This window comes from Cygnus olor, chromosome 8 (assembly GCF_009769625.2).
Source record: "Cygnus olor isolate bCygOlo1 chromosome 8, bCygOlo1.pri.v2, whole genome shotgun sequence".
NCBI lineage: Eukaryota > Metazoa > Chordata > Aves > Anseriformes > Anatidae > Cygnus > Cygnus olor.
In genome coordinates, this window is record NC_049176.1 from 25239032 (window position 1) to 25253298 (window position 14267).

At 37.1% G+C, this 14267-nt stretch overlaps 1 protein-coding gene across 5 annotated transcripts in view; it reads right to left on the bottom strand.

The window, feature by feature from the left end:
- The window catches only part of BEND5 (BEN domain containing 5), a 586011-nt gene that overhangs the window by 211720 nt on the left and 360024 nt on the right, over positions 1–14267 (bottom strand). For 4 of the 5 annotated variants that reach the window (XM_040564872.1, XM_040564871.1, XM_040564873.1 and 1 more), the window contains one exon: positions 1846–2062. In XM_040564872.1, coding sequence (XP_040420806.1) covers positions 1846–2062 — 217 coding nt within the window. Of the gene's footprint in view, positions 1–1845; positions 2063–10266; positions 10505–14267 lie in introns of those variants that run through there. The other variant, XM_040564877.1, reaches the window with a different exon arrangement.

Here is a 14267-nt window from a genome sequence, read left to right on the forward strand (position 1 = left end):
TTTCACCATTTAAAGATGTATGATAACAACAAAGCTCTGTGTTAAAATATTTAACTCGCAGAGAACTTATGGAAATTGTCTATTCAAGCTCAGCAAAGACATTAAATTACCAAGCTGTTCTAGGACAGTTGTGTGTGGAAAAAAGCCAGAAATGCTCTGAGATTGTAATGTTACTTACAAAGATTACAGTGCAAGCCTGATTCAGAATCTTTTTATACATATCAGCATGGTGAGCTGCAAAATGTTACTATATCAATTTCTGCAAAACATACTGTGTGTGTACATATAGATATAAAATCAGGACTTATACACAGCACATTTCCTGCCACATTTTGAAAGGCATCTGTTTGTTTAGTTTGCTGAAATATGAAAAATAATATTTAGCAACTACTGGTAACACAATGTTAACAAGATTTAAGACTATAGCTCTGTCTGTCAAAATGCAGATAAAAGACATATCTTTCTATCTCAGTGTTTTAATCAGTCAGATCTGGTTTTGATGAATATGCAAATGTGACTGTTTATACACTGTTTTCAGAGTGAAAGGAAACAAATTCAGTTTTGTTATAGAATTAATGATAGCTCTGTCCTCTAAGATAAATAATTAAATACCTACACACATTAAAACGCTCCTTGCTCACACCCTCTGAAGATTTTACTTTTTTCTTTTAATACCCCTTTCCCTTGTAATTGTTTGTCCCTCTAATTGGAATGATTAATAATTAATGTCAGTTCAGGGATAATTAATAGTCATCTTTAGAACAAGAACCGTACTTAACTGACAAAAGGGTTAAAAACATGCTTTCTTTTGTTAATTCTGTTTTACTCTTCACTATAAGTTGATTTTTTCCTAAAAGTTTTATGCCACCAGAGGAAACACAATGACCTGTTCTAATGGTAGAAGCCTATTATTTATTCCAGTGCAGGTTATTCATATGATTTTATTCTGATTTTCACAATATATGCTGAGATTCTTTTCAAAGCCCTGCCTGCCAGGACCAACAGCCTTCATAAGAATTGCATCTTTCTTTTTCTGGCAGACACACACACACACACACACACACGGTACAAGTTTAGACCAAATCAAATCTCAGAGAGGAGATTAAGACTGTGGAACAGGTGCATTATAAACTGAGAAAGCAAAAGGTGAAAAAGAAAAATATTGCTGAAATTTTGTTTTATCTGATGATTTCTGAGTTGATATGGGAGTGGCTGAGTCATGATTTCCAAATCCTCAGGACAGGAAACATTTCAGAGAAAGGTTATAGCAAAGTGAGCACAAGTTCAACCTTACCATTAACCCGTCTTCCTGTACCAAAACTATCACATTTCATTTTCATGTGCCCACTAGGTTCCATATTGAGATCACTAAACCTCTTTTAATTAAAACCACTAAAGCAGATATTATTAAGAGTAAATAAGTTTTTAAAATGTTTTTGCATTATTTTACTAGAAAAAGCTATATCGTGCTTCCAAAGGTGCATATTTCTTTCTGAAGAGAAAAGCTCTTCCATAAAGACAAATTGACAGAATATTATAAAAATCACATTTCTTCAATAAACCTGTTTCAGTTTCATCATTTAATGTCTTCAGAGGTGTATTGATCCTACATGGGAATTTTAGCATTGTCTTGCATATCACAAAGGAAATATTTTATGTGAAATTAAATTAGCATTTGTCTATATTTCACCATGCAGGTAAGCTACTTCATGTGTCATTGATAGCAGTAAAACAAATGTTTGTGCGTGTGTACCTTAGCAGGGATGATGAATTATACTCTGTAAGCATTTAAGGGTAGACATTCATAATGAAGCCTGCTAGCTGGCAAATATGCCTATTACTTACCACACTGAGTCCTAGCAGTTCTCTGCAAAAGTAGTCCATGTTCCTCCTTTGTAGGTTGTCAAGATAGTGCTGAAGGCGAGTATAGGTGTAGGGGTAGCAGTAAGCAAACTGATAAGTGTCATCTTCACGGTCAAAGCAAAACGCAAATGACATGACATAGTTCTTCCTGTGGTCCGGGCAGTGATAGTAATACACATTTTTAGAGGGTATTCTTTGCCTAAAAAACAAAAGCAACGTATACACATTGACATACATACACACATTCATAAGAAATCTGAATTAAAAAGCTATGTGGGGTTTTTATTTCCTCTCAAGTAAATGAAATGAATTAACTTGAGCAGTGCAGGAGCTGGTGAGCAGATCCCAGAGACTGGGTTTCAGAGCACTTATGCAGAGAACTTCCACGCCGCAGCCTATGCTGAGCTCAGCTACTGTGCTAGAGTTCTCTCTCCAGGTGCCTGAGATAGCAGGGTCACCATAGCAGGGGAGAGCTTCACACAGCAACAGAAACCCACTCCCAAGCTGCAAGCTGGATGCACAGGCAGTTAAACTATCAGCTCTTTTGCTGGTGCAGCCTCATAGCATACAGGCTTCAGCCAAACTTCTGGCTGGAGTGTGGCTACATCCTTTGATACAGGACTGACTCAGTGCACAGACAAGGCATAATTTGTGAAGGAATGTCAGTACAAGGCAACATTGACACAACTGTTAAAAACTTCAGGATGTCTTTGTTACCTTTATTAGTCGGGATGCATCAACACCTATCCAATGAACTGAGGAATAGATAAATGGTTAAGGGAAAACAAACAACGAAAAATCTTTGGGTATGGAAAATAACCCCGTCCTGAATTAGAAAGTGAAGGAGAAAAGGTTATCTGGTCCTGTTCCAAACTGAATTGGTGCCCTCCTCAAGAGTTCTGGCTTATAGTGCTGATATGATAAAAATGAATATACATTATGGTAAATAATTACAGCAGAGGCATTTATGTCATTGTTATTAAGCTGGTACCTATTTAAGAAATAAAAAATGTCTGCCTGATATCTTCCACCCAACTTCAGCCATTCTTTTATTTCTAAACAGAAATGAGTAATATTTCAGAGATACAAACATTCTACGAACCAGAGGTGTTCAACATTTCTGTTTGTGCCCCTTTGCCATTTCATAGATGGATTTTCTACCTTTATTTAGACAGGAGATTCTCTAGTCATGCCATGCACTTGTAATTTGATGCAACTAACTTACCACTCCTGTTTGGCAACAAAACACTATGGTCCTGCAGACTCTAACTGATTCAATTACACGACATTATAAACGGGTCTCATCTAATGATTGGAGCAGATCTCAGCTGAACTAGCATCTTGGTGAGGGAAAACATAATAAGATTTACAGACATAGCAGTAGTAATGTGCCTCTTTGTAATAGTTCCGAGAAACTGGTCTACTGCAGAGCATCAGTTTTAGCCTTTCATTGCTAATATGAAATAGAGGACAAAACCCTCTCATTATGCAGAAGTACATGTTTGCCAATTAGCAGCAGTTAAGGAGTCTGATCAGCAAGACTCAGAAGCTACTAAGAGAAACAGAAAGGAATTGAGATGTTCTTGAAAAAAGTACAATAAAGAGCCAATGATGCAGTTAATTAGACTTGAAATAAGAATTTGTTTGCCCCTTTTATTGCCCTGGTTCTTGAACTTCCAGGATTTCAATAATTTGCTTCAGCATTTTTGGTTAAATAAGACACTTGCTTATCATTAATATCTGAAAATGAATTTTAAGCCACAAATATGAAGGACAAAATAAAATAATTCTTTTCATTTTTTTTTTTTTTAAAGTAGCAGTAGTTTGGGAAAAATGCCACCAACTGTCTGCATGCAGTACCCTAACCTAATAGGTTTCTCCAGTATCTTAACATGTTTCTATCATTCACCCTTACTCTGGAGTGCTATAGGACATCCCTCATTTGATCTCAAATCAAGCAGATGATATGGCAGTGGGTAAATGTATTCCGGCTCCCAGTCCTCAAACTGTAATGCAAGTTTAAACAGTATGTTGCTGAGTTGTTGAACTTTGTTTCCAAATTAACATGGGAGAAATAATAAAGGACAAGCCTCACTTTATGCAATAAAAATTTCATGTAAAATGAGACCAATAGGAGGAAAGTCAAGATTTTAGAAAGGCTAATGTTAATTGAAATTCATTTGCTGATAGTTAATGTTTAAATGACACATAGTTCTCCTTGGTTCAATAACTTTCTACTTTTAAGCAAGTTGAAGACAACTTTGTTAATGTATTAAAGGCACTTTTGATATTTCGTTCCCTCTCCCCTTCATTATAAAAGCTAAGCATCTGTTTTATTATCCATTTTGACACATCACTTTATGGCTGCATTTGGCTATTATGGCTAATCTTGATGTCTAGGACATCTGGTATTGACATTTCACTATCTGGTGTCTGACACAACAGCAGAAAGCATCCTCAGTTCCTAGGCTTAAATTCACCCTCTCAGGGCAGAAAGTGCCCAAACTCTTAATTCAAACCACATCTTCCAAAAATAATTATAATAGTACTCCTGTCACTGCGAATCTATTTTTATCTCTCCTAGCACTTTGTCACTGCTAATCTATTTGTGAGTCATATAGAGAAAGAGAGTTAGTGTTTAGATACCAACAACACATCTTTACACAGAGAAGCCTAATCAGATTGAGATCTTATCTGAGAATTAAAGAAGGAAAAAAAAAAAAAAGAGGAAGAAAAAGAAAAAAATGAGACAGTGCTAGATATTACCAACTGAGTTTTTGATAACGAAAAGACATTGCTCAGTTCTTGAATTAACCTTTGTGTCCTAGATGCACTATTGTTTACTCTTTCCCTTTTTTGTTCTATGCCTTCTGGAAAAGGACACCCACACACTGTGGCAGCAGCTGCTCCTATTAATTTAAAGCTATTACAAAAATTAAAATTAAACCCAATTACTTTGGCTGGTTTATAGCCGGGGAACGGCTTAGTCTGATTGTTCCCTCTGGTTATGGACAAAAACAATATTCCTACCTACAGGCGGCTGCCAGTGGAATACTAATGCATCTGGGCCTGGCAGGGACAGATTCAGACTGCGGAGTTTAACTGCATTTCTTACCAGAGAAAAATATCTTATCACGGATTTGCAGAAATACACCAACTTCTTACACTGTAAGTCACAATGAAGTTGATTTGTAGTTAGAGGTAAGAAAGAAAAACGATGGCTGAAAGCTTAATACTCAGATTTGTCATTTTGCATTTCCAGGCAGCTCACACTAAGAATTGCACCCTGCTAATTGATACACAACTGCCTGAATTTCCTTGCTTCTGAGCAGTTATTTAAAGGAGAACCAGCCTGATTCTTAAGTAAAGCCACAGAGCACAACATGCAGGCCACTAATTTCCACTCTGTTTTTAGAAATATATTTACAGAAGTGAAGCTTAGTATTTTACATCATTTTGAAACAAATTCAGGTTGCTTGGTCTTAAATACAAAATTATTTCTGTCAAAAAAAAAAATAAAATTAAAAAAAAAAAAAAGGAAGAAGAGAAAGGAAGCACAGAATGGAAATTTTCCCCTCTATTTTTGACTCTCATAGTTCAGTGGCAGACAGGCCCTAAGATTTTACCCTCTGCTACTACAGTAGGCAGTAAGGGGCATTACACATCAGTGATTTTTGAAAAGTTTATCCTAACTATACTTCAATTTTGAAAATAATTTTAATTTTAGATCTAGCTTACCACATCTTTTAGCTTAAACCTAAATTTTATGTCTTTTTTGTTGTTTCCTCTCTTTCTACTGCTTTAACTCCCAATTTTCAAAAGGAAGTAAGTCTTTGGGGAACAAACACTGGGGGTGAGGCGAGTGGGTGTCAGTTCTTTTCTAGGTTTTAAACACATAGGGGTGCTAATCAAAGACCAGAGCCCTTATGTGGTATCACAACAAAACTAATTAGAAAATAACAATTTTAGAGGGCCATTTTTCCCTTGTTGCATGACCAAAGCAGAGAGCTCTTGCCCAGCCAAATTCTCAATGACTTTAATGAGCAGCCTAAACAGTCTTTGGACCGCTCTTGATATGGCACTCATGAAGTAATTATTCAGTTCCTTGCCTCTACAGGATTGGGTTAGACATATCACAGTCAGTAGACTTCAAAGTAAAATGATGATCTTTGGAGGAAAAACAAAAAGCTGCAGGTGCTGTAAAAGATCAATGGCCAAAAGAAAAATTAAGTGATCGCAATTGCAGAGAAATGCTCGAGTGGATCTGACTGAAATGTAGTGCTAGCTGTGGTGACACACTGTGGTGATCATTTTCAATTGCCATCAGTTTGCAGGTGTAAGGATATAACTTCACAGTTTTCACAAATTTCCAAGCTTTCTTATATTATTCATAAGGGTGGGACTCAGTCACTATCTCAAAGGAAATTATACCTAAATTTTAAAGAGATCTGAAGCACAAAATGTAATTCTGATTTTGAAAATAACCTTAAGGTGTTTATTGACTCTACCCAAAATACTAGATCTAGCTGCTCCTTCGGAGTGTTCAAATTTTATTCTTAAAGCTAGATGTCCCTATTTATTAACTGCAAGAAATCCAACAAACTCTGGAGAAAATATAAGGAAGTTAATCATGCACTGCAAACTCCTCTTCTGGGAGGCAGCCCTTTCAAATTGAAGGCCTTACTGACTCATTTCTCTGTTAGTCTAAGACGTTATCTTTCTTCTTGCTTATTCTTGTTGACAAGTGGAGATGACCATCTTCAAAATTCCTAGCTTACTTATGACAAAATAAGTTTATACCCTTTTTTCTTTCACAGAATTTTACATTTGATTCACAGAGCACGGAGTGACAGTGAATATGTCATGTGGTGTTAAATATTTTTTGCAGAGAACTGAATGGGTTTTGGCAAAACTAACTCAGTTTTAGACACTGCAGAGTAAGTCCTGCTTTTATTCTTGCTAATATTTATTAGAATGTTCTCTGAATATTTTTATCATCTTGCACAGCCTACTGTGAAACTCAAAGTTTTCTACCTATACAGATAGCTGGTTTCTTCTTATTAAATATAAAAAAATGATTTTTTTTGTGAATCAATGATTTTCACAACACTGAGGGAATCTAGACCTTAAGAACACAGCTTTCAAGGGTTAATGTTAACTGAAATAATTAAGTGACCCCTATAAAGACTGCTTGGTAATTCAAATAATAATGAACTAAACCAATATTGCTTGTCAGCTCTCTGTATTCTTTACAACTTCAAAGGGAAACCACTGAGTTTTCACCGTCCTTTTTTCTTAAATAAGTGAGCACAATAAGAAGGCACGTTTAATTTGAGGGGTAGGGGGAAGAATATTCACATTTTAAATGTTTGTAGAAAATATATGTTTTAGAACTTGAAAGCTCAAACTGGGAAACAGATTTGCGTGAGCAAATGTTGTGAGAATAATTCCCCATATTTCTTACACACTTGGATACACATGGGAGAACTTGCTAAGAATTTTTTTTGTTTGGTTGTTTTTTTTGTTTGTTTTTAAACAAAACTGTATCTATAACATAGTGCAGTGTTAAGTAAAATTCAGTGCTGAGGAGAAACAGTAAATAGAATATAGCAGTGGGAAACGTCCTTTATTCTATGTTTGCAGAATACCTCACAGAAACATAGTGCTTGTTCATGAGCCAGCCTTGCAGGTCCTATGATAATACCAGTAACAAAACCATAACGAAACTACTCTACATAAAACCACAGGGTATCAATAGAAGTCATTATTCCAAAGAGTGGCAAGAAAAGGCTGAGGAAAGGGTGTACCTTGTGGGAAGGATAATGAAGCAGTGTAGAATGGTCAGGAAGTGAGTACCTACCAGCAGATCACCATCATGAGATATAAAGCAATGCTTAAATCCTGTTCCTGGATTCTGCCAGAAATGAAATCATCACCCTTTGACTCACAAAAATAAGCATAACACTATAAATGTGACAGCTGTTAAATAATGACCTAACTAAATTATGATCTGAAATAATTCTTTTTAAAAATGACTGAATGACTCTTTCAAACATCTTCATGTAAGACAGGGTGACACTGAAGAAGAGAAGGTTTGGAGAACTTGAAACAACACTTAACGTAGTTTTGTGTGAGGTTTTCTTTAGTATTGTCCATCTCTTAATAGTCTATATACCCTAAATACAAAGCATGCTTACTGAGGTTCAGACTTGGCACAGTGTCCTCTTTTGCCAAAAACACTATGATATGTCTTAGGGAAGCCATCAGTTGTCAGTGAATTCCAAAACCTTTTGCCAGAAGCAGGTACAAATGAGGTTTCCAGTGGACAAGCAGCAGATTTACCTTCTTTTCTCCCTCCTGCCTACATTATAGCCAAAACTATACTCCCTCCTCCAACTTTTGTTTATTCTGTCCAGTGGCAAAAGCTCATACCGCAGTGACTTTCCTCCAAACCAGTAGTTCTAATACTATAATTATTCTACAGAAACTCTGTTTTAAACCACAGGGATAATGAATAATGCTGATTTTTTCTGCTGTTGAAATATGATTTGCCTACTGTACCACAGGTGTTCCAACCATGTATTGCTTCAATAGCAGTATCTCTATGCAGTGCTTATAAAGGAAAGAAAAAAGAGAGGGAGAAAAACTGACTTTTCACACAAATACTCAAACAAGAAAGGAACACAGTGGAATCAGCCATACATGCACTGCAATCCTTTGAAGAGGTCATAAATGCAAGACAAGGAAACAGGAGCCAGCAGGAGCCAGCATTTCTGTCCCAAAATGCAGCCGCTGGGAAAGAAACACAGGGTTAAGCTAAATAAATTAAAAGATTTAAATTGGAAAAATGAGGATTTTTGATAGGTAGTACCGGATAAGGTAATGAAAGAAGTTGGGGGGAGAACCATTTCAGAATGCTGCATCACTGCCGTTACAGAGTTTAGAACATGTGGAAAAGAAAAAAGAGGTCTTTCGGAAGAAACTCAAAACAGAATATCCACAAATACTGTTCAAGTGGAGAGATTTAAAAGAATTAAGTCAGCATGAATAATGTTGTACTAGAAAAGGTGAGGACAAGAAATGCTCCACCTCTGCATATAAATCTGAAAACCACATGGCAATGCTTGTCCTAGCTATGACCTACACCAGACTCTGGCCATAAAAGAAAAAGTCTACTGACAACTTCAGAAGACAGTTTGAATATACCAACATCAGGGACAAATAAGCATACAAAAAAAAAAAAAAAAAAGGCGTGTCACTGACTGGAACAGAAATGAAGATAGGTTAGGAGACTGAAAGAAGGCAAGAACAGCACACCTCAGGCATATCAGCTTCAAATTGGCCAGAAACAAGGCACTAGAATGGTTTAGAATAAATTACCTTTTTGGTAATTTACCTTTTCCTTTATCTGTAAAAAAAAACAAACATATATTTGAGAGAATCCAGTGTACTAGTCAGATTTTTAATAAAAGGCTACTCAGTGAGAAACGGTTCATGCCTATTCAGAACCTCTTCAAAATACATTTATTTCAATTAATTTTCCTCCAACAGCTGGTTCAAAGGAATTCCAAGGAATTTCACTAAATGATCATCACCCATCAGCATACTATTTTTTGTCTTTTCATGTCCAAACTCAGCATTTTACCCTGTTATTCTTTCTTCTCTCCACTATAATCTGATATATAATCCCTCCATATTACGTTTACTGGAAAACATATATTTATAGGATCATACAGGCTATAAAATTGAGTACTTGCAATGTTTGGAGCATGTGTTGCCCTGGGAACAAGGGATCAACCTCAATCCCAAATTCAAGTCCCTGGACTGCACAACCAGTAGACCACTGGGTCAGCTCTAATAGCCTCTTAGCCTCAATTACCTAATTAGCCTTTTCTTCACTTTCCTCTTCTCTCTTTCCCATCTGCTCATCTATTCCCACCACTCCCTGTTCTTCTGCAAGAATAATTTTTAAAATCTATGTTAACTTCATTTAGGTTATTCTCAGGTGACTTCTCTTCTATGCAAGAATAATTTATAGGTCTCTTAAGAGCCCCAATTTGAGAAAGTGTTTCAGTAACGTCTGAATTTTAAAATCCATGTTAAAAATGTTGATGATTTCACAGTCTAAATACAAAGCTGAGATTGTTAATTTATGTCATTTTGATGTGAAATTTAACTACACTACCAAAGGAAGAACAATGGATATGAAATAAGTTTTTACCAGTCGTAGCTTGGTTACTGAGCTGTCTGAAACCCTCTGGAAGCCTGAGCCTTCTCGATGCATATTATTCCTTTTAAGGATCGGAGTATCTCTGAGAGTAGATGATATATGAACAGGATAAAGACAAAAGAAAACAGGAAATTGTCACCACAGACCAGACTTCGTTAGCTGGGCAAACTTACCCATAATATTGTGCTTTATCCTATCCTCTGTCTCCACGCAATGAAGCCTGAGTTCAGTAATCCATTTTTAATGTCCCATTTCTTACGCCTTCTAGCACCTTGTTCACTTTTTCCACCATAACAACATCTCAAGTAGTTTCTGTTATGGAACTGCCAACAGCAATATTCTGTTTTTTCCCCTCACTTAAAGGATAAGAATTTTGTTTAGCTTCCTGCACATATTAACTTTTCATTTATCGAGCCTGAACTTATTTATTCAAGTAACTTCTTTAGATCACTCAGAAGTTTCTAACACTGTGTTAGAGACTTAAATTACTTAAGTAATTACATCATTTGTAAGTGTTACACCCAATCCTTCACCTCTCTCCCTAGATCATTAATAAATATATTTAGCATATGACCTGATAGGTAACTTTAAGGAACACAGCTGCTAGCCTTTTACTGTGATGAAAACTGCCCACTTAGCCCTCTGTCTTTTTGTCTCCTTGTCGTTTTTTGATCTATGATGATACTTGCCCTGTCACCTTATGTGACTACTTAGCCTCTGTAGCAGTGCCTGTGACAGAGTTTGTCACAAACTTTTAAAAAGTCAAAATACATATAAGGCAGCTCTCCCCATAAGCCTGGTAACTGAAATCTAAAGGTGAGGCAAACCTTCCCAAGAATTCCCAGGGGAAAGGATATCTTTGCATCTGTTGGAAACAAAGAAAGATAAACAGAAAAGACTGATAAACAAGCCAGAAACACTTTCCTTTTCCATGCATTGTAATTATGTTTTCGAAAAGCATTTCTGTTAGAAAGGGAGTTACTTGCTTATGCAGAGAAAGTGTAGGGAAGTCTAGGCCAACTAACTCTATCCAAGTGAATCAATTCAGGTAAAAGCACCAAAATACAAAGGCTACACCTGGGGGGTGGTGGGAGAGGGGAGGGAGAGAGGGAAGATGCTTTAGTTAAAGTAATTTGCAAGATATATGAGTACCAGAGGCTGCTTAAGCCTGGCAATACCAGGTAATCTTGCATTGTGAATAATAGTAGTTGAAAACGAGCTGGTGGACCAGCAATTGCCTTGCTAGATGAAAAGGCTATAGTTACAGTTATACTTCATGAAGTGGTATTGTTACTCTGTGCATCTACTTTGTCAGACTCAACTCTTCTCCTTCTTATGAATACACTGTTTATTATGCCATCTAATTCCTGTTTGTGAGGGGGGAAAGCTCCCTCTAAACACCAGGAAGGGCATTACTGGTGTCCCTGGGAAAGAGATGATGTCAGCATGTCTGCAGTGACCCCCTTAAATTCAAAGCTGGCTCTTGCTGCTGTCAATCAAGTCCAGGAGAAAAGGGTTATCTGAGCCTTTTTATTCTTCTCTTTCCCACGTGGCTATGACAGGGCACTGTCAGAGGCAGGACACTGGACAAGAGGGACTTGTGGTCTGATCTGGATGGCCTTGCCTATTTCTTTTTACGGGTACATTCACTGATTTCTAAGCTGAGACGTGATTTCTCTTTGCTGAAGCTGTTCTCATTAAAGTCTCTAACATCTTCCAGGTGTTTTATTATTCCCTTTTAAATTCCTTTTTCGACCATTTGCAATGTGCAGATGTAAAGCTTACCGGTCTAAATATAGGATAAACCCCAGATACTTGCCAACCATCTCGAACAGAGCTTGGTTTTAATGAGAGTGCATATCTTTGTTAACAGTTCAGCTAATTCATTCCTAAGCTTCTTCAGAATTCTTTTATACATAAATAATGTGGGGATGATGATTTACTACTTTTTAATTAATCAATTTGCCCCATCTTCTCAATCTCTGATAGTTCCTCATTTATATTCCCAGAAAAGAACAGGTCTAAGATAGGAACCTCCAAAAACTTGTTTGCTATAAAGGCTGATTTATGATATAGAACCACCTGATTTCTTTGCATGAAAGCACATCATTTTAAAACATGTACAAGATGTGACAATGCAAGGGCAAATAATTTAAATTCAGCATTGCAAACTTTTTATTTTTTCCCCAGGCTACCCATCTTGCACGGACACAAATTCTATTCTCCGTTCTCCTCCACAAGCTCCTTCATATTCCTTCCTTCCACCTTCCTCTATTTAAAAAAATAAAAATAAAATAAAAACAACCTACTCTTGAGGGTGTTACAGAGTAACCATCCCCAAGCATGCTCACTTTTCTCCTTCTACAAGGAAAGCCTGTAGGTCTCACATTTCCCCACCACCAGCAGCACGTGGGCTGCTGTTAGCAATGGCAATACTTCAAGGGCTAAACCTGCACTATGCTCTGCACACCCATCCTTTGAGTCCTTCATTTATCTCTTTCAGAGACAGCACTCAGAGCTATCATTAAACACAGAGGGGAAAGTAGAGAAGCCTGGAATGAAAAGACTCAGTTTTCTTAGATAAAAAGGGAACAACAAATACAGCAAGCACCTCTTCAAAGATGAAAGTGGTCATGTGTACAACAACAGGACAGTGCTCTGGCTCACAAACCAAGAGACCCTGTCTCCAGCTCCAACACATGACAGTCGCAACTCCTCTCCCTACTGAGTTCAGCTCCAGGATGAAAACATACGGATGGCCACCTAGACATTAAAATGGTAATTTAAATAAGAACAACAAAAAGATTCCCTTTTACTTAGGTTGTTGCAAGCTTATTCACAGTGGTCTTATTGCCAGAAGACACCGGTTCAGAAATAACTTTATCAGGCTTTCTTCCCTAGGTAGTGGAGATGAACCCATGCCAAAGTCGTTGGCCTCAGTCTACAGGGGAAATAAAACACAGTTCCCTCCCTCTTTTTTCTTCAAACATTCCTTGTTGCTGACCCATGGAGTAGTATTGATCTCAGAGGAGACTAAGTATCTTGCCCTCTTGGTCACTTTTTATTTACGGTACACAAGGAAACACATAAGCAGATGGAAAGCCAGGAGCGGAGGGACCAGGCAGCCAGAAGCAACTGTACACACATGGGATTTCTCATCCTAAACACCAAGTTAAAAAATGAGATGCTGCAGTGGTTGGTGCTGTTGAAGACAAGATAAAATGAAAAATGGTATGTGTTGCACTAATCTTGTTTTTCCAAACTGGATGTGTGATATCAACCAGGCCACTTCAATTTTTCACAATAATAGTTCCAGCATCATTTTTCTTGATAACATTTAAAAAATATATTCATTTGAGGAAAAATCTGTTTGTTTTTTTTTTTTTTTTCTTTTTCCCTACCTGAACAGTGTCACAAAATGGAGTAACAGCAGGCCTTATGCATATTTTAAAGCACTGTCCCAATCACCATGCTGTTTGTTTAGCATACAAGAGCATTACCTCCCTTACCCTCTTCTGCAATATAACTAGATTTGATGAGGACTGGAAGGGGAATGTAGCATTCGCTTTGATAAATCACACAAAATTTTATTTAGTTTTATCTTGAAAGACTCTTTACATTTTCTTGCTGCTAAAGGTATTGAAAGATCTGTACACTTTCCTTCCTCTTTACACTGCTATAAAACATAGCAGAAGAATGTACATACTGCTTAGAGGTCAGTGAAGAGGCTGATACATCAGGAGAGTATGGTTGTGAACTGAAAATGCAACATGACTCACGATATACATGTCAATGATCACCAGTGCAATGCAGAACTTCATGTTTTGTCAACAAAAGTATTTTTTTCTGTACTCTCAGGAAATATAAGCATTTTAAACAATAGAAGACCCTTTCCCTTCTTCACCACTCAAATATTCTTTGAGACAAATCTTCAGCATACTCTAGGAAGAGGTATGGCGATTTATAGCAGGGAGTCTGAGATCCAAGTGATAAATGCACCTGCAAAAACTACGCCTTCGATGATTTCTAGGTACACACTCTAAGGCTCCAGAGTGGTTACTCTTAAAATCACTGTTCAAATGTTTGCATTTCCAGGGCCTAATCAATGAGATTATCTAAGCAGATGCTTAGATGTTCCTAGCCCAGGCCCATAATCACACATTCCCAATACTGT